This window comes from Candida dubliniensis, chromosome 6, assembly GCF_000026945.1.
Source record: "Candida dubliniensis CD36 chromosome 6, complete sequence".
In the NCBI taxonomy this organism is placed as follows: Eukaryota; Fungi; Ascomycota; class Pichiomycetes; order Serinales; family Debaryomycetaceae; genus Candida; species Candida dubliniensis.
Window position 1 is genome coordinate 291,025 of NC_012865.1, and position 25,981 is coordinate 317,005.

At 29.4% G+C, this 25,981-nt stretch overlaps 9 protein-coding genes and 1 pseudogene across 9 annotated transcripts, besides 1 other annotated feature; 3 read left to right on the forward strand and 7 right to left on the reverse strand. All coding sequences in view use genetic code 12, as the record gives it.

The window, feature by feature from the left end:
• Nucleotides 1–506: 506 nt before the first annotated feature.
• On the forward strand, nt 507–2,531 carry CD36_61510 (azole resistance protein, putative; the record flags this gene model as incomplete). The annotated part of the gene is made up of 1 exon (XM_002420881.1): nt 507–2,531. One exon carries the CDS (start codon nt 507–509, stop codon nt 2,529–2,531), a length of 2,025 nt encoding a protein of 674 aa, XP_002420926.1.
• A 262-nt stretch (nt 2,532–2,793) lies between these two features.
• On the reverse strand, nt 2,794–4,002 carry EBP1 (NADPH dehydrogenase, putative; the record flags this gene model as incomplete). Its single annotated transcript, XM_002420882.1, has 1 exon — nt 2,794–4,002. The coding sequence occupies one exon, from the start codon at nt 4,000–4,002 to the stop codon at nt 2,794–2,796; it is 1,209 nt and encodes a 402-aa protein (XP_002420927.1).
• A 377-nt stretch (nt 4,003–4,379) lies between these two features.
• CD36_61530 (NADPH oxidoreductase, putative) lies at nt 4,380–5,621 on the reverse strand (the record flags this gene model as incomplete). The annotated part of the gene is made up of 1 exon (XM_002420883.1): nt 4,380–5,621. The coding sequence occupies one exon, from the start codon at nt 5,619–5,621 to the stop codon at nt 4,380–4,382; it is 1,242 nt and encodes a 413-aa protein (XP_002420928.1).
• Nucleotides 5,622–6,648: 1,027 nt separating this feature from the next.
• Nucleotides 6,649–7,443, reverse strand: CD36_61540 (ammonia transport protein, putative; the record flags this gene model as incomplete). The annotated part of the gene is made up of 1 exon (XM_002420884.1): nt 6,649–7,443. The coding sequence occupies one exon, from the start codon at nt 7,441–7,443 to the stop codon at nt 6,649–6,651; it is 795 nt and encodes a 264-aa protein (XP_002420929.1).
• A 1,751-nt stretch (nt 7,444–9,194) lies between these two features.
• Nucleotides 9,195–10,031, reverse strand: CD36_61550 (annotated as a pseudogene).
• Nucleotides 9,195–10,031: a sequence feature (Similar to C. albicans FRP5 (FUN34);~Similar to S. cerevisiae ATO2 (FUN34);~In S. cerevisiae: ATO2 is a putative transmembrane protein involved in export of ammonia, a starvation signal that promotes cell death in aging colonies).
• A 1,149-nt stretch (nt 10,032–11,180) lies between these two features.
• Nucleotides 11,181–12,218, reverse strand: CD36_61560 (conserved hypothetical protein; the record flags this gene model as incomplete). Its single annotated transcript, XM_002420885.1, has 1 exon — nt 11,181–12,218. One exon carries the CDS (start codon nt 12,216–12,218, stop codon nt 11,181–11,183), a length of 1,038 nt encoding a protein of 345 aa, XP_002420930.1.
• A 2,289-nt stretch (nt 12,219–14,507) lies between these two features.
• On the reverse strand, nt 14,508–15,677 carry CD36_61570 (dnaJ-related protein, putative; the record flags this gene model as incomplete). The annotated part of the gene is made up of 1 exon (XM_002420886.1): nt 14,508–15,677. One exon carries the CDS (start codon nt 15,675–15,677, stop codon nt 14,508–14,510), a length of 1,170 nt encoding a protein of 389 aa, XP_002420931.1.
• An 850-nt stretch (nt 15,678–16,527) lies between these two features.
• CD36_61580 (conserved hypothetical protein) lies at nt 16,528–18,129 on the forward strand (the record flags this gene model as incomplete). The annotated part of the gene is made up of 1 exon (XM_002420887.1): nt 16,528–18,129. The coding sequence occupies one exon, from the start codon at nt 16,528–16,530 to the stop codon at nt 18,127–18,129; it is 1,602 nt and encodes a 533-aa protein (XP_002420932.1).
• Nucleotides 18,130–18,846: 717 nt separating this feature from the next.
• CD36_61600 (Rho GDP-dissociation inhibitor, putative) lies at nt 18,847–19,377 on the forward strand (the record flags this gene model as incomplete). Its single annotated transcript, XM_002420888.1, has 1 exon — nt 18,847–19,377. One exon carries the CDS (start codon nt 18,847–18,849, stop codon nt 19,375–19,377), a length of 531 nt encoding a protein of 176 aa, XP_002420933.1.
• Nucleotides 19,378–19,585: 208 nt separating this feature from the next.
• CD36_61610 (uncharacterized zinc finger protein, putative) lies at nt 19,586–23,137 on the reverse strand (the record flags this gene model as incomplete). Its single annotated transcript, XM_002420889.1, has 1 exon — nt 19,586–23,137. The coding sequence occupies one exon, from the start codon at nt 23,135–23,137 to the stop codon at nt 19,586–19,588; it is 3,552 nt and encodes a 1,183-aa protein (XP_002420934.1).
• Nucleotides 23,138–25,981: the final 2,844 nt, after the last annotated feature.

The following is a 25,981-nucleotide window of genomic DNA, read 5'->3' on the forward strand; positions in this document are numbered from 1 at the left end:
GGGCGCGAGCACATCCATTGTTTAATATCATTGAGTTAAAACTCATTATGGAAAAACCACTAGTAGTTTATAAAGATGTAACAACAGCGACAACAGCAACAAGTGGTATAATGAACATGTTAGTAGTATAATGTTTGACACAAAACAATAGAATTGTGGAATGTGCGTTTATTTGTTTTTTGTTTTTTGTTTTGTTTTTTTTTTTGCAACAATTATAAATACCCGCTAATCATCTCAAACTATAGTTTAAAACATTATAGACAATCTATAGTTTTTATTGTTTTTTTAGAGTAAATCTTAATTCATTCTTCTGTTATACATTTATTCATATATTCAATTCTACAAGACAAGGGGGGGGGGGAGAGCCTATATATCCTTTATAATAATGTAATTTTCCCACTTTCTGGTTTTTTTCCCTTTCCTTACCTTTCCTTTCCTTTCCTTTATTTTATTTTTCATATTTCATTTTTCATTTCAATTATACTAGTTATTTGTCTTTTCAAAAAATGTCAAATCAAGAAAATTTACATCCATACTTGAAGAGACCATCAATAAAACGACCACTTAATCTATTGGTACGACTCAGTGCCAATTTTTCAGAAATTCGACTTCCTTATTTAGATGATGTTTCATTACCAAAATCTCCTTTGGAAAAAGATAAAACTATTCATCAATGTGAACCAGTAGATATAAAATCCGATTATGATATTGAAGGTTGTACTGTGGGTAGAAATAGTTTTCTGTATGAATTAGAAGAAATTGATGCCACTAGTAGTTATTATGATTATGATGATGATGATGATATGAAAAGTAATAATATCAGTATTTCTCAAACTACTTTAGCCATGTCAACTTCAACAACAACAGCAACACTAACAGAAATGGGTAATTCATCAACCATTAAAAATTTTAAACCAAAAGAATATTATTATGAAGCTGATGCTGGTGATGGTACTCATGCTATTGATCAATATGTCACTGGTTTTAGATTAGGTTTAACACTTTTCAGTTGTATTATTTCATTATTTTTAGTAGTTTTAGATCAAACTATAGTGACAACAATTATTAGTGATGTTGGTAATAAATTTAAATCATTTGATAAAATTGGTTGGTTAACTTCAGGATATCTTTTACCAATGGCATGTTTATCATTATTAAATAGTAAAATTGCTATAATATTTGGAAGAAAAAATTGTCTTTTAATGGGAATATTAATATTTGAAATTGGTTCATTAATAGCTGCTTTATCAAAAAATATGTCAATGTTAATTGGTGCTAGAGTAATACAAGGTTTAGGTGGTGGTACTATTCAATCAATGATTTCTATAATTTTAACAGAATCAGTTCCAATTTCTAAAAGATCATTATCATATGCATTATTAGGAATCACTTATTCTTGTAGTTTTTTGGGTCCAATTATTGGTGCAGCAATATTAACTCATTTAAATTGGCGATGGTGTTTTTATATAAATTTACCTATTGGTGGAACAGCATTTATTGTTCTTTTAATAGGATTTAATCCTCCTAAAGTAACAGGAAATATTAAAGATAAACTTAAAAAAATCGATTATATGGGGATTTTTTTATTAACTACTGGACTTGTTTTAATTTTATTAGGTCTATCATTTGGTGGTAGTAAAGAATTTAAATGGAATTCAGGTTATATTATTCAAAATTTTATTGTTGGAGGATTTCTGATTATGGCATTTTTAATATGGACATTTAAATATTCTCCAAATCCAATGATTTTATCAATTTTTATTAAAAAATTTACTATATTATGTGCTTGTATTTCTGCATTTACCAATTTTGCCGTATTTATTGCTTTAATTACTTATTTAGCAACTTATTTTCAAGTTGTTTTTAATAAATCTGCTTTTAAATCATCAATTGCCATTTTACCAATGATTGTATCGGTGGTAATTGCTTCAATGTTAAATGGACCTTTTATTCGTCGTACAAGAAATGTGAAAATACCTATGATAATTTCTGGAATTTTTGCTCCTGTTGGAGCAACATTATTATTAATGTTGGATAAAGATGCTAATAATTCTAAACAAATTGGTTGTCAAATTGTTATAGGAGTATCTATTGGATTACAATTCCAACCATCATTATTATCTGCTCAACTTGAATTACCCAAAGATGTTGAAGGATCATTAATAATGATCACAGTATTTATGTCATTTTTGAAATCATTAGGAGGTACTTTGGGTGTTATTATAGCTCAACTTGTTTATAATAATTCTGTGCTGGTTAATTTTAAAAATTTACTTAATGATTTGGATACTACTTCTATTCAGTATAAAACTATTCTGAGATTTAATGCTAATGAAATTGTTGCTACTCCAGATCTTTTATGGTCAGCAATACCAGATTCAAATATTCGTGGACTCGTTTTAGATAAAGTTATTGTTCACGCTCTTAAGAATGTGTATTATGTATCGATTGGTCTTGGTGTTGTTTGTGCCATTGCATCTTTGTGGACAACTAATAAAAAAGTCCCTAAAGATGAAGATGTTCGTAAATGAGAGAGTCGTCAATAAAATGAAAATTTTTCTAAATTGTTTTTAATATATTATCGTCATTGTGTTTTACTACAAAATAATAAAAGAGATTTCCCCTTTCTTAAATTTATTGCAAAAAAAAGTTTTTGTAGCCAAATTTACATAAATTATTTAAATCTTTTTCAAATTGAACTAACAGTTTAAGTTATTGATATTTCTAACATTCTTTTTACAATATAAAAAGGTCTATATATATATATATATATATATATATATATAAATCTATCTAAGCTAATGGTTTACCCAATCTACCTCTTTCTTCTTCTTCATTGAAAACTTTATTTTCTCCATGTTTAAGCCAAGTATTGTATCCATAATTATCATGATTATAAAATGTTGCTCTTTCATAAGGAGTTAAAGAAATCCCATCATGTAATCTTTTAATTAAATCGGGATTAGATATGAAAAATCTTGAAAAAGCAATTAAAGTTCGATCATTATTAATATCTTCATTAATTTTATTCAATTCATGAGCATAAGTACCTGCCCGAATTACTTTCCCTTGCCAATGTTTCAAAACAAATTCATTTGAACCAATTTGATTCTCTTTAGCAATATCCCAACTAGCTTGAACTCGAGGTTCAACTAATGAAATATAAGCCAATTCATTACCACAATTTGCTCTTTCTTGTAATTGATCAATAATATATTTGTGAATTTCTTCTCCTTCAACTTTGACATTTTGAAATGTAGCCCATGGTGATAAACGAACAGCTAATTTATCAGCACCAATTATATCAATTAATTTATCAATAATTCTTAATAATAATCGAGAACGATTTTCAATACTACCACCATATTTATCAATTCTCTTGTTAGAAGCAAGGTTTAAAAATTGATCTAATAAATACCCATGAGCTGAATGTACTTCAATATAATCAAATCCTGCTTCAATAGCATGTTTAGCAGCATTTGGATATTCAATTTCAACAATATGATCAATTTCTTCTTCAGTTAATGCCCGTAATTCATTACCAACTTCTTTAGCCAATTTTTCACTTTCTTCATTCCAATAAACTGTTGATGGTGCAACGAATGACAACCTTGCATTTTTTAAATCTTTTGGATTGGCAACTCTTCCTAAATACCATAATTGAATTGAACTAAAACTTTTATTGGCATGAATTTCATTATTAATTTTTTTCCAACTTTTAGTTTGAGTATCATTATAAATTCCTGGAACAAATGGACTTAATCCACCTTGACGTGATGTATAAGTGGCTTCAGTAATGATTAAAGTTCCAGGATATTGAGAACGTTCAGAATAATATTGTAATTGCAAATCAGTAGGAATATTATCTTTGGTGGCTCTATAACGTGTTGATGGAGCAAATGCTATTCTTTGTGATAAAGTGTTAGTACCTAATTTTATTGGTTGGAATAATTTGGTTGAACCCAATGGGTTTATGGCAATGCCTTCATTATCAACTGTCATTTGGTATTGGAGTAGGTATTGGCGTAGGTGTTTACCGTTTGTCTGCTACAAAACAAAAAAGTAAAACACCCCACTAAAACGAGGATGATTGTTGTATGGTTAAATATGTGAAAATTACATTATGTTTGATTTGATAGTTTGCTGACTAATACAAATATGAGCCCCCCCCCCCTTCTCCCTCTCCCTTTATAAAACTATGATATTTTATAATGGAGAAAATCACCAATAAGCCACAATTTTTCAATATCTAGAAATTGAACTAATTTGTATAGTAAAGAGTAGATATGACTGCTGTTAATAATTTCCCATAATTGATTTCTATATTTATAAAACAAATCTATACATATATATATATATAAATATATATATATGTTAAACTACAATCTAGCTTCATCTATGTTACCAATAATTTTTGGGAATTTTTTTCTTTCTTTTTCTTCATCAACAGGTTGATCTTGTCCATAAGTATTATATCCCCAATTAAATTGTTCATAAAATAATTTTCTATCATATTTAATTAATGAATTTGGATTATTTTTTAATTTCAGAACCAAATCAGGATTAGAAATAAAAAATCTTGAAAATCCCACCAAAGTTCTATTATTAGCAGTATCAGCCATAATTTCTTTAAATTCTGGTGCATCATAAGTATAATTACCAGCTCTAAGTAAAATTCCTTTCCAAATTTCTCCAACAAATTTATTATTACCTTTCATAGTTTTGATATCAGCATTAATTGTTCCTTGAACTCTTGGTTCTACAATTGATAAATAAGCCAATTGATTACCTTGTTCAGCACGTTTTTGTAATTCATTAATTAAATAAGAAAATGTTGGAATTGGACTTTCTTCTTCTATAATTCCTTGAACTTCTGCCCATGGTGATAATCTTATAGCTAATTTATGAGCACCAACAATAGTAATTAAATGATCAATTAATTCTAAAACAAATCTACATCTATTTTCAATATTACCTCCATATTTATCGGTTCTTTGATTAGAACATTCATGTAAAAATTGATCAATAAAATAACCATGAGCTCCATGTAATTCTATAAAATCAAATCCAGCAGCAATAGCATTTTTAGCAGCAATTGTATAATCTTTATGAATAATATCATGAATTTCTTGTTCAGTCACTTCACGTAATGGTAATCCTATTTTTTCTGCTTGGGTTTTATGAGTTTCATTTTCATAAATTGGTGATGGTGCCAAATAATCCAATTTACGATGTTTCAATAACTTTGGATAACCAACTCTACCCAAAAACCAAAATTGACAAGATAAAAATGATCCTTTATCATGAACACCATCAACTATTTTTTTCCAAGATTTGGTTTCTTCTTGAGTAGAAATTTTTGGACATCCATCATAACCTCCACCACGATTAGAAATTAATGTGGCTTCAGTAATAAGTAAAGTTCCAGGATATTGACCACGATCAGAATAATATTTAAGCATTAAATCCAGGGGAACATGACGATATGTTGGTTCTTCATTCCCTTTGGCCGCTCTGAATCTTGTAGTTGGACAATAAACAATTCTGTTAGAAAGGGTTTTGTCACCGACTTTGATTGGTTGAAATACTAAGGAATCTTTTAATGGACTAGAATTTGTCATGATATAAAGGTTAAATGTTGAAAAGAAAGAAAGAAAGAAAGAAAGAAAGAAAGAAAGAAAGAAAGAAATGGTAAAGAATAGAATCAAGAAGTAATGAATTCTATATATATATATATATTTATTTAATATGAAGATCCAAATTTCAGCTTCTATTGAACTATGTAATATAATTATTATTGCATACTGTTTTGGATAAGTACGGCGATTTTTTGGGGGGAGTAAAACGGATTTCACCTTGTTTTCATTTTATTTTATTTTATTTTTTTGCGGATAAAAATCTCATAAATTATCCACAGTTAAATAATATCAAGTAAGATGATGGTGATGGTGATGGTGAGGGTAAGTCAAAGTTACGGAAAAACATCAATCTTTTTACCCTCGGTAAAACGAAAACAAAAAAAAAAAGCAAAGCATGGAATCAGTTATTCCAATGGTGTTCCAACAGTAATTACTGCTATGGTTGTGAAATATAGAAGTGAACAAGGGAGAATGCCGGTGGATATATACTTGATATTCATATAGGTTGATATGAATTACAAGAAGTAATTACCACAAGCTTGACATATTCACTGACAATGATTCAATGTTGTTGTTTTTTTTTTTGTTTTTTTTTTTGTGTGTGTGGATAATTAAGTTCTTAGAGATATATATATAAAACGTTATTTACCTCCACCGTTGTTAAACTTATTACAAGAAATATGGTAAGGTTTGATTTGAATAAGGAAACAGGTTTTGTGATCTGTCATTATCTCCGGATTCAACTCTAGACTTTGTTTTCCAATATCACTAAGGCACAACTAAATTGGTTTATTCCATCTAACACTTCTTAATCTTAATAGATCACATTTTGGTTCTAGAAACATTAAAAAATACGAACAAGTAATCATTTCTGTAATTAAGTTTTTTGTTAAACAGAGTACAAATCAATTATTACTGAGTTAAAAAAAAAAAAAATGACAAAATAACAATATCGACATGAATAAAGAATCTAGATTGCATAGCATAGCATAGCAAAACATAACCAAGTTCAAACTTTCTTTCCAAATTGAGGAATTGGAAGTGGATGAACAGTGAAATATGAATTGAATCTATCTGCCATACCAGAAATCATACCGTACCAACCACAGATAGAACTAATCACAACAAAAATACCACCAACTTTAGTACATGTGGTATTACCAGTCATATTTGCTGCTGCCAATATAAAAAAACCTATATCTAAAGTTGTAAATAACAAAACAAATACAACGGTAGCTTTAAAAGTTAATAATAACATCAAGAATGTAAATAACCCCCAACCAATCAAGAAAAACCCAAGGGCATTACCTAACATGATAGGATCTTCATCATAAGCTGAAAGTATAGCAAATGATGGAACATTCATACAACCAAAAGTGATCCAAAATGCTCCATAACTACAAAAAACCGTAAAGGCAAAAGTATTACCATTGAAAAATTCCCAAACACCAGCTAAAAATTCAGCTAATCCACCATAAAACACAGCAAGGGAAACAATAACATTAGGAGTAGATATTCCTTTGGCACCAGCATAATATAATCCTAATACAAATGCTGAAAGAGCAAAACTTGCTAAACCAAGAGCTGAAGCATTACCAAATTCATGTTTTGGATAAGGTGCATAACCAGGATTAAAAGTACCCAAAAATGCTGTCATTAATTCATGACGATAATATTTTTTATTATTTAATATAACATATTCATCTCCTTCACCAGCATATGATATGGCTTGTACTGGCAGTGTAATATTACTATGATTTGAATATTGTGTTTTATCGTTTGATGGTTCTGAACTGATTGACATGTTTGGATAGGATAATGTGGTTTGTTTGTGGGTTCTATTATAGATATATAGATATATATATATATATATATATGTTGATTGAAATGATGAGGAAAGTTCGATTAAAGAATCAATTAAACTAAGTTGTATGAATTAAATGCAAGGTAATAACTAATTTCTTGTACTAGTATGTATATATATATAGAGAGAGAGAGAAAAAAGCTATTGACAAATGGGACGATGTTGAATTTATTTATATATAAAAATTGATGATGAAGAAGATATTAATGTATGCATTGCATAAAACGTACGTTATGTATGTTGGTGTGTTACAAAATGGGTGGGTCAATGAATGATGTTGAACTTTCAATCCCAATGTCTTTGTTACCTTTTTTTTTTTTTTTGGTTTTTTCTTTTTCTTTTTTCCTTTTCCCTTTCTCCTTCTAAAATGGAGTTTGAATAAAAGATTAGATGAAATGAAATTTCATTTCATCTCATCTTTTTCTTTTCGGAGTTTCAAACATTCTTTGGTTAGACATCACCCAACAATACATACAAAGTTTTTAATGTTGGCTCGTGTAAAAGAAATTCTTGGGTGGCTAAGAAATATTTTTTCTTTCTTGCCGCAAAAAAAAAGTAACTATTAGAATAAACATGTGGTTGAAAAAAAAGAAAGAAAGGAAAGATGATGCGAGAAACATAAAAAAGCAAAATTGGTGATGTCCGAAAATTTAAACAATTGAAATTTTTTTTTTTTTTTTTTTTAAACCTTACGATTTAGTATTATTGTTATTTTTTTTTTGTGGGGTTAGGGAGATTGCTATTGTTTTGAATACGGACTTTAACAACCACCATCACCACCATCACCACCACCACCACTTACTCATACACCCACTCAATATACACATTTGTCGTATAAATGATTCTATTGGGTTTTTTAGTCACCGGGGTAACGGGATAAACAGCGGTTCACCTATATGTGCTGGCGGTGATAGCAGTAGTAGCCAATTAAAAAAATACAACCAAGATCTTATTAATCTTGTCTTCCTCAATGAAGCTATCCTCTTTCTCATACTGTCTAGTAATTAACCACAAATAATAATAATAATAATAATAATTATAATGTCAATTGGGAGATAAAATATTGTTGTTGGTTTTGTAGATTAAGATCTTTTGATCTAAACTCCTCCTGGGACCATCATAGTAGATTAGGTGTGTTGGCACATAAGGGGGGTTATTTTTCTCTTGAATCACCCTCGGAGTTTAGTTCAAACGTCAGACACCTTTTCCTCCTCCACCACCACCACCACCACCTCCAGCACCACTTGAATTATACTTTGTATGCAGACACCAAATCTCAAAAAACATATAGAAATGGATGACCCACAAGACATTGAAATTATATAGAATGATTAGCAAAGTATTTAATTACTACTTCTAATGTCCGACTAATAGAATGTTCTTCGTAGTGTCATTAAAAGAAGATACTTCAATTTGGAATTAGATACGATAATGGGATATTGTAATGTTTTGATAATCTTTGACTGGATTTTTGAGACTCTTAAATTTTAAATTTTCCATAGTTTTACAACAATGAATAATACACAAATCAAGAATATGTATAATACTATTTTTCATTAAATTCATAAAAGTATAAACTAAATAAATTTGTAATTTGTAATTGCATTTAATCTAGTAGGAAAGTAACTCAATTATACCAAAACGACAACCCTCCCCTTAGAATTTAAAACTTATTTTTTTTCGTTTTATATTTTTTTTGTTCCCCCAAAATGTGGGATTGGAATTGGACTAATTGTAAAATATGAATTATATTTATCAGCAATACCAGCAAACATACCATACCAAGCACAAATGGCACTGATAACAACAAATATACCACCAACTTTTGTACAAGTAGTATTTCCAGTCATGTTAGCCGCTGATAAAGTAAATAACCCAATATCTAAAGTTACAAATAATACAACAAATAAAACTGTTGCTTTAAATACTAATAAAGTCAACATTACCGAAACCCCCCCCCCCAACCAATCAACCAATCAAGAAAAACCCAATAGCATTACTTAACATGGCAGGATCTTCATAAGCAGAAAGCATTCCCCAAATGTTGGTATATTCATTGTTCCAAATACTAACCAAAAATGAGGCATAACTACAAAAAACCGTAAAGGCAAAAGTATTACCATTGAAAAATTCCCAAATTCCAGAAAGAAACATAACTAATCCTCCACATAAAAAAAAATTGCAAATGAAATAGAAACATTTGGTATGGTAATATTTTTTTAGCACCAGTATAATATAATATAATATAATATAATATAATATAATATAATATAATCCTAATATTGATGCTGTAACACCGACCAAATGATGCTAATCCAATAGTTGATGCATTACCAAAATTTATATGACTTGATATAAGAATATATATCCAGGATTCATTGTCCCTAAAAAAAAAAGCCGTCATTAATTCATGACGATAATATTTTTTATTATTGTAAAATTATGAATTCATTCCCATCACCCCCAGCATAGGAAATAATTCGAATAGGATGATTATTATTGGTTTCAAGAGATGATTGTTCTTTATCAATTGAAGGATCTGAACTTAATGACATGGATATGGATATGGATAGGTATAACTTATAACTTATAACTATGAATACGAGGACACTTGACTAAGCAATGGGAATGATTTTTAGAAACACAACAAAAACCAAATATTGAAAAGGGCTATAATAATAATTAACAAAGAAATTATTATTATTGTAGTAATTATATTAGGATAAATACATTTTATTTATAGTCCTATTTGTGAAGTAATGATGAGAATATATTACTGTACAATAGATAAAACCCCAACCCACACACACACACACACACAAATAATTTACAAATTTACATATACTTGATTAATAGAGCGGGTGAATATATTGATTTCCAGAGTCTTTTTTTTTTAGAAACAAAGGGGGACTAAAAATAAAATATCTTTGTAAATTTCAGAAAAATTTTTGGATTTTTTTTCGCAATTTAGAAAAATTTGCTTTGTTTTTTTTTTTTTTTCTACGACAGAGACTATGCTGCAAAACATTAATGCCGACACATTTAATAATAATTATAAAATAAATAACACAAAAACGGGTTAAGCAATTCATAGATGATGATGATGATAATAATAATAAGGAATTAGATAATTAAGATAGTAATGGGAAAAATCATTGTGGGGTCAAACAATGAAATGCTCTTTATATATGATTCAAATATTCCTAGAAGTGCTTGTGGTTTGACGCACAACGCTCTTTCCCCCACACACACACACACACACACACACGTCATGTATATCCCTCCCACCACAACTAAATCCCAAATACTAAACTACCAGCAGAATAATGATGATACCACTTGATTTGTTTCTTCAATCGTATATATTTATCATTCGAATAATCTGTTAACCTCAAAAAAAAAATGAAACAAAAAAAAAAAAAAAAAAAAACAAAGGAGATTAGAACAACTTGTGAACAAATTCTACGGATAAAAAAAAAAAGAGAAAAACTAACACCAAAGAGAGGGTCAAAATTGGATAACTCAGTTCAGTTAAAGATCTTAACTTTTCTCTACAATTAATTCTTGAACTCTTTCTCATTACTCATAATCATTTATTCAAATATATATATATATATATATATATGCAATGTAATATCTCTATACACCTTTTCCCCCCGCCCTCCAATTAAACACAATTATAATGGACACAATTTAACAACTATTTGCCAATCTTTGTTTTCAATAATTTCATATTGTAATATATTATGAAATTTTTCAACTTTTTCAATTGTCAATTTTTCATCTTGTAAATTTAATATTGATAAGATTTTTTCATGATAAATTTTAATTTTATCAAATAATTTTATTTGCTCCTCTATATTTTGAATATTATTTTCTTTATTAAAGGTTTCATATTGTTGTTCATTTTCATTTTCATTTTCATTTTCATTTTCATTTTGTAATAAATCTTCCACAGTTAAATTATATTGATATAATCCATCAATTATTTTATCAATAATTTCATGAATAGGGACATTTAAATAAATATCTAATTTTTCATTATAACTCATTTTAAGTTTTTGTAAATTATGAATTGTATATCCACCACCACCACCACCACCACCATCAACAACAATAGTTATATCATCTAATTCATTATTAAATTGTTCAATGGTTTCTATTAATTTCATTGCTTCATTATACATTATTGTTAATTGATTAATTAATTCAAGATGATTAGTTTTTGGAATGGTGGGATTTAAAATCAATTCATTACTAAATGAATCAAATTCACGATTGATGAAATGATTGGATATTTGAAGTAAATTATTAGCATAGAATAATTCTGTAGCAAAATATTGCGATAGTATTTTGTGTGGTGAACAAGTATTGGTATTACCATGAGGTTTTGATACATGTAAATGTGGTTGATGTGGTTGATGTGGTTGATGGTGATGTTGTGGTGGCTGTGTAGGAATAAAATCTTGTTGTTCTAGTAATAATAAATCAAGATCGGATACTATACTTTCATTCTCATCGTATTCTTCAAACCCAAATTGTTCTAAAGTGAAAGGTGTAGATCTCGGAGTTGGTGTAAGACTGTTGTAATGGAGATCAGGTGTAATAGTAGTAGTAGTAGTAGTGGTGGTGGTGGTAGTAGTAGTTCCCTTTATAGTGGTTGGTCGAGGTGATATTGGTTTTGTGGAAGTTATTGTAAAAGTAGATGCAGGCATTATAAGAAAATATACACTAGATTAATTAATTAACAATTAATATTGAAATCATAAAGTTTGTGAATGAACTATTGAATGATAAAATATAAGGAATAAAAAGAAAAGAAAAAAAAAAGACTTAAATAAACCAAGAAGTAAATATATAGATATATATATATATAAACAATTATAAAAACCAACAAAAGAAAGAAAGAAAGAAAAAATTTTCTAGAAGAATAATTCTTCTGTATTGCTTTTATAATACAACAATAATTTTTTTTTTCTTTTATATATATTTAATGTAGTAAGTAGTAGTAAGTAAGTAGTAAGTAATTAGTAGTAATTAGTTTAAAGAGAAAATTATGAAATTTTTTATTCTGGAGTTTTTTGTGTTTCATTACACGCCTTGTACTATAAACCTCTCACTTATCATTGTTCATCCTCCCTCCCCACCTTCACCTCCACTCTCTCTCTGTCTGTGTCTCTCCGCGGTAACTTCGTCTATCACTGCATTCTTAATTTACACAAATAGAATTTGATTTGAGAAATGCGGCAAAGTAGCAATAGAATAGGATAATGTGTGAGTGTCTGTGTGTATGTGTGTATGTAATCAGACTATTAGCAATAATAAGTCCAGCTACCACCACCACCACCACAACAACAACAACAATAAAATCTTGGCAATACTTTGACTGGAGGAGGTTTCAAGGTATTGGCGGGGAACTTTGTTGATATATACTACGAACATTAATATATTTATTCTCTAAATAGAAAGAATTAAGAGGATAAGGCAAACGTTTGAACATTATTACTTGTTTTGTATTTATCATCATCTATTCTTTTTTTTTTTTCTACTTTTGACCCATGGGGGGGTGGAGGAGGAGGAGTATAAGAGGAGAAGAGGAGGAACTTGCCCAGACAAAAGATGTGCAGGAAGAGGAAAGACGCGGGGTGTGAAGGAAAACTAAGGCGATGGGGCACGAAAAAAAAAAAAAAAAAAAAAGGAGGGGAAGGCCACCCACAACGAATAAAAAAAAAAAAAAAAGAAAAGAGAAAAAGATAAAAGATTAGCTTCGTAATCTAACAATGATTGATCAATAAAATTACCACCAATTTAACCTATTAAGCATGTCTATTCTTGACAATTATGTTTAATATGTTAAATCTAAAGGTTATCTTTATATTGTATTGTGATAAAAAGGGGGATTTTGTATTTGATGCATATATGACCCACACTTAAAAAGAGTCATAATTCCGAACTTGGATCAAAAGTTGTTAGTTGAAAAACAACAACAACAACAACAACAACAACAACAACTAGCAATTGAGCTACCAAATTGTCAATAGCTTGCTGTTTTCTGTTGCCCATCTTCCCTTGTATTTCCGTTATTGAAATTGATGCCGTTTCCTTTTATTCACATATCCTATTCACACAGTTTTATAAAATACACTGGCTCTTATTAGTATATTAAGTAGGTTTGGTTCAACAACAATAGGAAAATGTGGCGAAAGAAACAAGACGAACCAACAGTCCATAAAGTTAAATTCTCTTTACTACAGGAATTGGTCTAGGTGTCACTTTTGGGTATTTGCAATACTTTAAAGATTCATAACCAGTACCGGTCTGGTTTAATTGTAATATTTCTCAATTGAAGTTTTTCATACTTTCCATTACTATGGCCATTATACTTTAAATGAAAATCAAAACTCCAATAGAGAAAACTCTTCATTTGAAATTTTCAAATATTTTCATGCTAAAGATAGTATAGACAAATCAGTAGTTGCTTCTTTTTTTTTGTGAAAAGCCGGCCTGCCGTGTGGTACAATTTTTATGCCACAATAATAAAAATAAAGGACAAAAAGTAAACCGTTGCTAGTGTGGTAATACTAGCCACAAAAAAAAAAACAAAAAAAAAAAAATTAAAACAACACAAGAAAGCAATACAAAATCAACTTATTCAACCGTCGAAATAACAATTTCTATACCCAGTTATAAAAATGGATCTTCTTTATCTCAAATAGCAACTAGCGATTAGCAAGTTGAAAATAAAAATAATCTTTAGTTATCGCTTCTATTTGTTTAACTTGCTAGGCTGTGTAGCAATAAAGCAAGTTTATTCTGATAAATACATCAACCAACCCACATGTAACTTGCATGAGTCCAATTACAGAGTATACTTAACTTGCTATAAGAGATGGACTCATGACGTAAACTACACCTTAGCCTCATTACAAAATACACCTTATTATATTACGTTAAATTTCAGGAACTTTTCTCTAGCTGATAAATGATGTCAAATTTTATGTAATCTATAATTCATCCTTTTCTGCATTTCTTTTTGTATTTGAATTTTTCCCCTTTGCAGCAGCAGCACCACCACCACCAGGTATAATCACTTTATATTCAATAAACAAGTCTCCAAATCTTTCTTCTTCATCATGATCAGTTACTATTGGCATACCTTTACCAGAAACAACTTCAACTTCTCCATCGGAAACAGGAACACCTTGGTCTCTTGATAAAGTTAGTTCTGGTTCTTCATTATCCAAAAATGCAATTTTTCTTTCCCATCCTCCATATAATGATTCATTCAAAGTTAAGGCTTCTGTACGATACAAATTACTACCAATTCTTCTATAACCCCAACTTTTATCCAATTCTTCCTTCAATAATATAATTAAATCACCAGGTATCCAATTTGGGTTTTTATCTCCTTCTCCTTCCAACACATGTGGTGAATCTCTAGGTTGACCTGGTTTAATATAAATTTCATAATGTCTAGGACCACGTGATATACCTTGGCCATGACAATGATTACATGGATCATTAACAACTTTCCCAATTCCTCCACATTGATCACATGCCATACGCATCTGTTGAACCATACCTGGGGCCAATTGATGAGTCACAGTAATATGACCTGTCCCTTGACATCTATCACATATTTTACGTTGTTTATCTTTAGATCCAGTTCCATCACAATATTCACAATCATTCATCATTTCAACATCAAATTCCACTATTTTCCCATTATAAAAGTCGGTAAGAGGGATATTCAATCCTAATTGGGCTGAATCACCTTTACGTTTCCCAGGTTGTTGACGTTGTTGTTGTTGATGATGACCATGACCATGACCATGACCTCCGAAAAATTGTCCAAACATATCTCCAAAATCAAAATGTGCTCCTCCACCTTGTGGTTGTCCATTAGGATCACCAAATTGATCATAATTACGTCTTTTCTCTGGATCACTCAACACTTCATAAGCTTCACCAATTTCTAAAAATTTATCATGAGCTTCAGTATCATTAGGGTTTTTATCAGGATGATATTTCAAAGTTAATTGACGGAATGCAGATTTGATTTCTTTAGCACTAGCAGATTTTTCCACTCCTAAAACTTGATAGAAATCTTTTTTAGCAATAGAAAATGATGTTAAACAAAAAAATAGTATACCTATTATAAATGATGTCTTCATTTTTTGTAGTCTGAAAAAAAAAAATACTTAATGATATATACTTTTGGACTAATGGAAATAAGTAATCTAGTTTGAAATAAATAAATAAATGAATGTTTATTTTAAGATCTTTTTTGACAAAATCAAAAATAATGGTTGAAAAATTAAATGAAAGAAGAACGAAACCAAACCAAACCAAAAAAAAAAAAAAAAAGATCCACGTCAACCAAAAACAAAAAAAAAAAAACAAAAAAAAAAAAAGTTTGTCAATTATTTTTTGATGCGTTTTGCACGACTGCTTGGATAGTGAATAATAACTAAGTTGACTTTAACCAATTGCTGCAAAATGTGTTTTGGAAAGTGAAATTAAAGACAAAAACGTATATACCAATATATTGAAAGATGGTCAGTCAAATTAAGAGAAAAAAAAAAATAGATCTTTGAATTGAGACTTTCCAATTCAACTCTTTGGCAACTATGGAAATGAAATACCTTTATGGTTTTGACTTGATAATAATGCAAATAACCTATGTTTGCAACAATGCTACACTACAAATTCACCTCTCTTTTCAATCAAATATGTATCCAATTCAACAACCGGCAAAAAAAAAAAAAAAAGGTTTTACTTCTACTATCAATATTGTACGGTTTTAGGTTTTGATATCAGATGCTATTTCGGAACATCCGCAGATTCGAATATATAACACGACCTTTCGGATCTGGTTCCGAATTTTGTTACATTTGTTTGCTTCGTGGAAGAAAAAAAAAATACATCAAACCAATGACGAGATAAGAAAATCTGGAGAGGGAGGGAGGGAGGGAGTAATAATAATAATAATAACAACGACTCATATTCAAGTATAAACACATAATGAGATTTCAATATAACCCTGTAATTATACGATATCAAGACAAGAAGGAAATATATGCCAGTTCAGGTATCCATTTGATTATCAAGCCAAATAAACCATCACCAGAAAATGTCAACGATAATAATTCAATTATTGATGAATTCTTCTTGACTATAAATCATATCCCTGATTTGTCACGGTTTCAAATATTAATTAGTGAAAATTATTTACCAACAACTGATAAAACAGTTGATCAAGTAGTATGGTATAAAGGCAAGTTAGATAAAGTATATGATTTACCATTTGATAAATTTACTGGATTTAATGTTTTCCCATTTGATTCTTTTAACCATACGTTACAACAAAAAATTAATTTGATAAAAATACAATGTACAAATATTAATAATTTATCAATTCCAATGAATCAATTTGATATTTCTGAGAATATAAATGTTGGTGATAAAATCAATATTATATGTCAACCATTTATTCTTACCAATTCATTAATATTTCAAAAATTTAAATGTCAAAGTGATATTATTGGTAAATTATTTATTAAAGATTCCATTGATGATAATTTCCATTATTTGTTGAGTGATTTAAAATATCTTGATGATATTCATGGAGGAATTGTAATATCCAAATCTAATGAAAAAATAATTGGATTAGTTTTCGGTAATTTAAGAAAACTTAATGGTGATGGTGATTTAACGGTTATTATTCCCATTGAAAAAGTTATGGAATTAATTGGGTTACCAAATCCTACCACCTCCTTCAAATCATCGTCACTTTCCTCCCAAATTTATTCTTCAGTGATTCAACCAAAAATCAATCCAAGTAGAGACACTAATATTACTGATTATGTGATGCCATTGTTGATAACAGATTCTAGAGGAAATAATACATGGGGGTCTTCAGTTTTGTTTCAAAATAATGTTTTAATCACTAATCAACATGTCATTCAACCATATATGGATGATATCAACAATGGACAATGTGTTGTGAAACCACAAACAACTTCTTTGTTTACTCTTGGTAAGAAAGATAAAATAATTGTTCCTATATTGGGGATTGATCTTGTCTTTATATTTCTTAATAAATCAATTGATAGTAAATCTGGTTCAGTGAAAAATTGTCATCAATATAATCAAGGTGATTCAGTTTATTCTTCAAGTTTTGGATTAATTTATACTGGAGTATCAGGAAATATTCAGAACCCAATTAAATCATATGGAATAATTAATCAAATTATAAAATTATCGATACAACAAGATTTGAAACAAGTTATGAATTGTATGTTGATTAGTTCTAGTAATTGTTGGAATGGTAGTAGTGGTGGTGGATTATTTAAATTAAAAACTAATGAATTTATTGGATTAATTTGTTCTAATGCTAATATTAAACTGCCATTACCATTCAATAAAAATGATACAATTAAACTTGATAAATTTGAAAAAGTTCCATCATTTTCATTTATTCTACCAATACAAATTATTGAATATTGTTATTATATGATATTGTGTAATCAAGATACAACACAAATAAATTTAGAAGGATTAATTAATCTTTGGAATTTAAATCCACAACATCAAGATTTACTTTTAGAGTCATCAAAATTATAAAATCAAAGCATAGAATATTAGACAATCTTTTTTTATTTTTTTTTTCAGATTCTTGCATAGACATACATGATTATACGTTAATGTTTTTTGGGTCCTTTTTGTTTTTTTTTTTTTTGGGGGAAGGGGGGGGGTGGTGAGTTTTTCTATTCTTCAAAAAGTAATTATAGTTGAATAGTTTGAGTTTCTTTTCATCCATAATTATACTAGTGTCGGATGGTTTTCAAAGTAGTAAACGTCGATCAGTAATCTTGAAATTATCTTATCATTTATTTCCTTAACTATAAGTTACTTTTTTTTTTTTTGGTGAATCAAAACTTCACAACCTTACTTTGTTATCTTTGGGGTCAACCCTTTAAAAAAAAGAAACAATATAGAAGACCAAGAAGAAGAAGAAGAAGAAGAAGAATAGTATGATAATAACATTGAATAGCGTGATACATTTCATAATTCTTTTTTTCACTAAAAAAGAAAACTATCAAAATATTGATTCATCTGGTAATTATAAACTACAAAAACAGTACCAAAATATAATTCCACTTGCCATACTTTCTTTTATTACTTCTTATTTTTTGTATATATCTCGAATGGTGGTAGTTGATTTCCAAGTGTATATAAACCCTCCAATGGAAATACCACATTTACTACTTAATAATATAGAAATTTCTTCTATTATTTTGTTTCAATTAAAAAAAAAAAACATACCAATACTTATTTATCATGACAATTGTAACTCATCCAGATTTTCAAATCATTAAATTAACAGTAACAATAATTAATGATACTAATAAAAATAACGTCAATAATACTATTGATCACCCACTTATTGAAGTCCCAGTTAAAGATGCTGAAAAAATTCATATTGTTATCCCTAATGGAGTTCAATATCAATTCACATTATATTTCCAAGTGAAAAATAAATCATATAATAATGTTCATTATAAACAAGTTGTTAAAAAACATGGAATTACAATGAGAACTAGAGAATTAGAAATTGGTAGTTATGATCCATCACCAAAAATTGAAAAAAGAGAGGAAGTAAATGAACAAGAGGAAGAACAAGAGGAAAAGGAAGAAGAACAAGAGGAAGAACAAGTTGTGACTTATATTAAAGAATTTCCTATTGATGAAACTCCAAGTACTAGATTTTCTAGAGGATTTTATTATTGTACTTCATGGTATTATGTTGGTGATGAAAAAGATCCAATTATAACTACTGATTGGACTCTTGAAATAGTTGCAAAGACTTAAAAAAGAATTGTTTCATATCTTTTGAATCTTTTTATTTTCTCCCTGATGAAAATTTTGGATGCTTTAGTTTATAATTGTGTAGTTAATCATTTCTATTTTATTTGTACAATTCTTATTATTACACATCATATGTATATATATATATATATATATATATATAAATTACAAATATAAATGCTTCCAATGACAAAACTCTCCTAAGCATCTTTTAATGTCTTATTGGAGGTAATAATACATCGGCTTTATTAGGTTCATGGGTGGTGGAAGTGGTAATACCCGTTGCACTTTGAACTGTCGATTCTGTTGTTGCTGTTGCTGTTGTTGTTGTTGCCAGATTTGTATGACCATTGGTATTACTCATTGAAGATAAAATTGGTGGTGGTGGAGGATAAACGGAGTAACTACTATAAGTTGAATTATGTACCCCATTATCATTCCCATTGATTGATTGATGGTGTTGTTGTAACTGCGGTGGAACAGGTTGTGAAAATCCTTCTTGAGATGTACTTTGTTGCATCATTGATGGCTGACTATGTCTATGTCTATGCTTATGATGTTGTTGTTGCTGCGGTTGCGGTTGTGACTGCATTGCTTGATACAGAAATTGTAATGTTTGTGATTGTGAATACAGTCTTGGTGCTTTCACAGAACTGGAAGCATTACCATTCATTGTTGATGAAGAATTTTGTGAAACCAATTGTGGAGAGACAATGCCGCCATTGGCAATACCACTATTCTCAGCTACAGTCTGTGCCAATATTCCCAATGTAATTGAGCTTGATCGTTTATAATTACGATCTTGGAACTCATTATAATTGATTATTGTATTGCCATTGTTGCCCTGGTAATTTGTATTGGAAATAAAACCAGAAGTCAGTAAATTGTTGTTTTCATTGGTGTTAGTGCTGTCTCTACGGTTATTCATTGGATTATCGTGATTATGCTGCTGCTGCTGCTGATAAATCTGATTGCGACTACTATTATTATTATTATTATTATTATTATGAATGGGCATAAATGAATTGATTGTTTGTGATGTTTGCATGGCTGTAGTGAAATCTTGTTCCTCGTCAATAGCCATTGCACCTATTGAACTTTGAAATTGATCTGGATCATTTTGATCAAGCTGTTGCTGCTGCTGCTGCTGCTCTCTAAATTTGAAGTCACCAGTAACAAAATATTCATTCAAATATTTGTTCAAATTAAATTTAAAATTGGACACATTAACATTAAAATGATGAAGATAACTATCATTATGATCATGATTGGTGTTGGTTACACCAGTAGTACTGGTATTAGTAACATTACTATTATTTGTCACATTATGGTTTTTATTCTTCAAGAAATTCATCCAATTCTCAAAAATAGAATCAAATTTTAATTTAATAATCCAAAACCATTTTTGATTAAATGATAATCGTTCACAATTCACATCATATTCAAGTTTCGATGTATCAATATTCAATCTTTTCAATAAACATGACTTATTATCCAATAAAATATACATTAAAGTTTGCAAGATATAATTATCTTCAAAATCAATCAATGTATCATCCCATATAATTATTAAAACTTTCATCATGATCAAATACCATTCTATTATAAAAATATTTAAATTTATAAATTGTAATTGATTCATTTGTCCCGTTGATGTCATTAAATTATCAAGATTTAAATAATTGCTCAAGAAAATTATCGGATATGAAATAATCAATAAATTGTTATTGATAATAATTGGATTAGCTTTGTAATTCAAAAATGAATTCTTTAGTAAATTCTCAAAATCAATAAAACTAAAACAAACATTAGATCCGGTTGTTGTTGTTAGTATTGAATGAATTTGGTTAAAAATTACATTATTCTGATTGATTTCCTTTAAAGTTAATGTCAACAATTGCCAATGATAATAATGTTGTGGTATGAAAATATAATTATTAAACAATTCATGATATTTCAATGGACTGTTTATGATTAAATTCTTTTTGAATAATTCAAATAATTTCAATTCAAATATTTTGGTATCACTAACAAAATTGGTTGATGGATTGTAAAAATTTATGGATTTGTTGATTAATATAATTGCATTGTGCAAAACATTTCTATTGTCATAAATAAAATCTTTTTTGGTTTTACTGTTCTCAGGTTCAAACTCATCAACATTATCATTAAAATAAAGCTTTAATTCGTTATTTAAAGCCGCAACAACAACTAACTTCAATTGTTCATCATCCATATCCATATTGATATATGATTTACTGAATTTTTGCATTAAGGAAGTTAATGTGTCATTCAGTTTTAGGTTTTTATTAAGCAAAATCTGGTGAATTTTTGGTGGCTCTTTTGTTATATAAGTAGATAACAATATATAGATATTCCAAAATAGATTTAAATTGTGATCAATCAAATTATTAGTTGCCACGTCTTTCAAATTGGAAGCAATAATAAAACTAATATCATTAAGATAATTTAAGATAACTTGATTATTGATATACACTTGCTCTTGATGATCTTCTTGTTCTTCTCCTCTTTCATAACTATGATGTTCATGATGTTTCTCATTAATGTCAAATGTTTCCAAATTAAATTGTAAGTAAACATAACATAACAAGAATAGGTTATACAAAATCTCAATCTGGTCTAATAAATTGTTGTTGCTATTATACTGAGGAATTAATGTCCTGATTAGCAAATTCCAAGATTTTTTGAAAAATTGAATGGCCCTATTGGGTTTATGATCAATTAAGAACCCAAGAGCAACTATACAGTAGCTAATACCAATTTTGAAATGGTTTATAGTGTAATGATTCTGTTGTTGACTTGGTTGAAATTGGTTTTGTTGTTGTAAAGTATTGATGTGATATGTGTTCAAATAATACACCAAATCTTTCAACATTTTTTCAAATATAGTGAAATTCTTGGCTTGTTGTTGTATGTGTACATAACCAATTAAAAATGAATCAGTAATATTCACTTTGTTGTTGTCATAATGCTGTAATAAGGTAGTTAACTTTTTGGTAATAGAGAGTAAATGGACCAAATCATGATTGAGTTCTTTAGTAATTAGTTTAGTATTGTTGTTGCTATTATTTTCCTGTGACCTTTTTCTTCTTTTTGTGGATTGTTGTTGTTGTTGTTGTTGTTGAGGAGTTATCTCACTGTTGGTACTACCACTAGGTGTCATTGAAACACCTAAAGAAGAGGTGGGAGAGTCAAAAGTCGTTAATGAATGTTGATCGCTTTCCATCGAAAATGACTGTTTCATGGGTATTCCTTGGTTTTGAAGTATTGGATATTGTTGTTGTTGCTGCGGTTGTTGTTGATATTGAAGTTGATTATTAAACTGGACATGAAATGGAAGCTGGTTAGTTATGTCACCAACACTTGACCTGTTATCATCATTATTAATAATTGGGTTCTGGTTTGTACTTTTGTCATTCTTGGCACCATTCTTACTATTACTATTTTTCTTACTGCCACTTTTAGTTGATGTTGTTGTACCTTCACTATTTGATAAATCAAGTGGAGTGGTGGTTGGGTTTTTCAAAGACTTGTTTGACGGCAACATACTTGGGTTTAAATTAGTGTGATGAACCGTTCGACAATGTCGTTGTAACAAGTCTCTTCTTACAAAAGAGCTGGTACAATGCAAACAATGAAATGGCTTCTCATTGGTGTGTGATCTTTCATGTCGTTGTTTATGTTCTGATCGAGTGAATGCTCTAGCACAAAAGGCACAGATATATTTCTTTTGTGCAACCATAGGGATTTGGTTTGTAGTGGTTTAAAATGTGATTATGGAAGTGTGTTGGGCCTGGACGAACAATATTTGTAGAAGTAAAAAAAAAAAGGGGGAGAAAGGTAACTAATCAGTAATCAGTTCTAAATTAACAAAAGTTGTAGACGACTGCCAACCAACTATCCAAGTAGATTCTATAGTATAATCTTTATATCAAAAATATTCAAGACCAACAAGATAAAATAAAAGGTACTGTCTTGTTGTTAGTTAGTTAGTTAGTGGAGTTGGAATTGTTGTATTTCTTCTCGAATCTCAATTAATTCTAATGGCACCGCGGGGAAAATTAATTGATGGGCGGGGAGTGGAGGTGGGGGAACCAATCTGGTATGTGTTGGTGAGCCAAAAAAAAAAAAAGGAATCGTAATGGGCTGGAGTATTGGAAGAACAAAACTCAATGAAATGAAGTAATACAACACTACTTGAAAGAACAACTTGTAAATTGAAATGATGATTTAGAAAAAAAAAAAAAAAAGAAAAATAGTTTATAGTGAAAAGACGATTCATATATACATTTTGATTTTTGCCAATATTCCCAACCAAAAAAAAAAAAAAGAGCGATTGTGTAAATGTCTGAATTAAACTCAACAAAAGTAAATTTGTGTCTGTTCTTACAGTTACATAATAATAAATATTTGGTACTCCGAACTTCTAATGACCTAAACAATAACTTTATTGGGTAAAAGTTTCTGCCGTCCCGGACTAAAGACCCCGTCGCAAAAAAAAAAAAAGAAAAAGAAAAATTGACGGACTGAATAGAAATATGAAAGATTTAGTGTTTGATTTCCCCGCTTGATGTTTAGCAACCATCTCAAACTTATAACACAAAATGACGAAAAACAAAACCACAAAAAAAAAAAAAAACCCAGGGGGGAAAGAACGAAAGAAGGAAAGAAGGAAGGAAAGAGGTAGCTAAATGGGAAAAGGATCTCCAGGTGGGGTAGATATTGCAACAAAGCGTTCCAAACGTGAATTTGGGATTTTTAAAGAGCTAGTTTTTCAACCAGCCAACTCATTAAAGAAACAAAAACCCAATAAGCAAAGAAAATACTTGACGTAAACCATCAGTGTATAAAGTTATTGGTTGCGTGTAATTACGAGCACAAATAAGAATCAAAACAAGATTAATACAATAGAAGACAATAGAAGACAATACAGAAACAAAGAACTACTGTGTGTAATAAACCACATTCCACATTTCATTTCCAAAATTGTATGTGGTGTATTCATGCAACATTCTCATACAGTTCATTTCAATAGCTGGTTTATGGTGAAGTGGCTTAATAATAGTGATAACTATATATGATATCTAGTGTTTTTACAAAGATTAGTACTAGATTGTGGGGTATCTTTTTAACTTAGTTTCGTCATTATCGTAATTTGGTTTTATGTTTCTTTTTTGTTTTTTTTAGTAAAGAATTGCATTCTTTGTACATTTCATAACAATGGTGATGGTTGATATCACTACCACTACCATTGAGCCATTGAGTATTTAAGCGAATTGTTCAATCCACTTGAATAATCCTTCTATTGTTTTGCTTCCCCTCTCTCTTTCTTCATTCCACTCCACCACCCCCCCCCCCCTTTTTTTTTTAGGTACGGAGAGATTAGAAATTAGTGATGATCTTGTTCATTTCAATTCTCTTCTTCTATCAATACAACTTGTACCACCATCTGGGGAGCTTAAAGTTAAGCCCTTTCTTGTTATGCTAAGATTCTCATAGTGTATTACTTGTTGTTGATAATTTTTTGATTAGATAGAGTTATTTGAGCTTTATAGTACGCAAAGTGTAAGAAGACATATTGTGAAGTTGATGATTTTGGATTCTGAATAAAAGAAAAACTCCGTGCCATTGTTATTTCTTCCCCCTCCCCTCTTTACTTTGACACTTATCAACCAAGAGTCGAAATATAACAAATACTTAAAACAAAACAATAGAAGGTGAAATGTATAATATGCTTGCTATATATACACTTTTTTCTCCCCATCTAATCAATGTCACTACTTTGAAGAAGCAAATTATTGGGTATTATTAGATAATGGTAACAAACATGTGATTAGCACCAATATTCTTCTCAGTAATTTGATTCTTTAAACAAAGAATCAGAATGGAAGTGGTGTTCCTTTTTGGGTGCAAAAAACGTTTGGTTGAATAAGTTGAAAATAAGGAGAAAAAGAGGGGTAAATGAAAAAAAAAAAAAGGGGGGAGAGAGAGAAAAATTGTCAGATATTCATATTCTAAATAGGGAAATGGGAAAAAAGAACATCATCATCAGTATGTATTAGGATTAGATAGAAAGATAAAAATGATTCCATCGTATTATTGATGTATTTTTCCATTTAAAGTAATTATCATCAATATCTGTAATTGTGATATTAGAATTATCTTTTATTTAGTATGTAATTATAAAACAAAAAAACGTCAACAAACTTTCCAATCAATATGTTCCTAAATATTCACTGTTATTGTTTAAAAGTTTCTCGTCTTATATTTCATAGTTTCAATTCTTCTTGGCTATCTACCCCTTATCTAGTTTCCCTTTTTGTTGTTTTACTTCCTGTTTTTGTAAAACCAGTTTCTTCTTTTTTGCTTCTCGATCTGGTGTTAATTTCTAGTACAAACCTGAAGGAGAAAGGTTACTCATCGTACAGCTATTAATTTCAGGGAGAAGAGTTCCAACCTTGTAAAGTAGTTAACCATAAGTTTGACTATTATTCAGAGGAAAATTAATAAAATAAATCTACAAGCAATTAAAACTGCTTCCATACATACCAAGTCACGTGACCGACAAATCTAACCTGGTACGAAC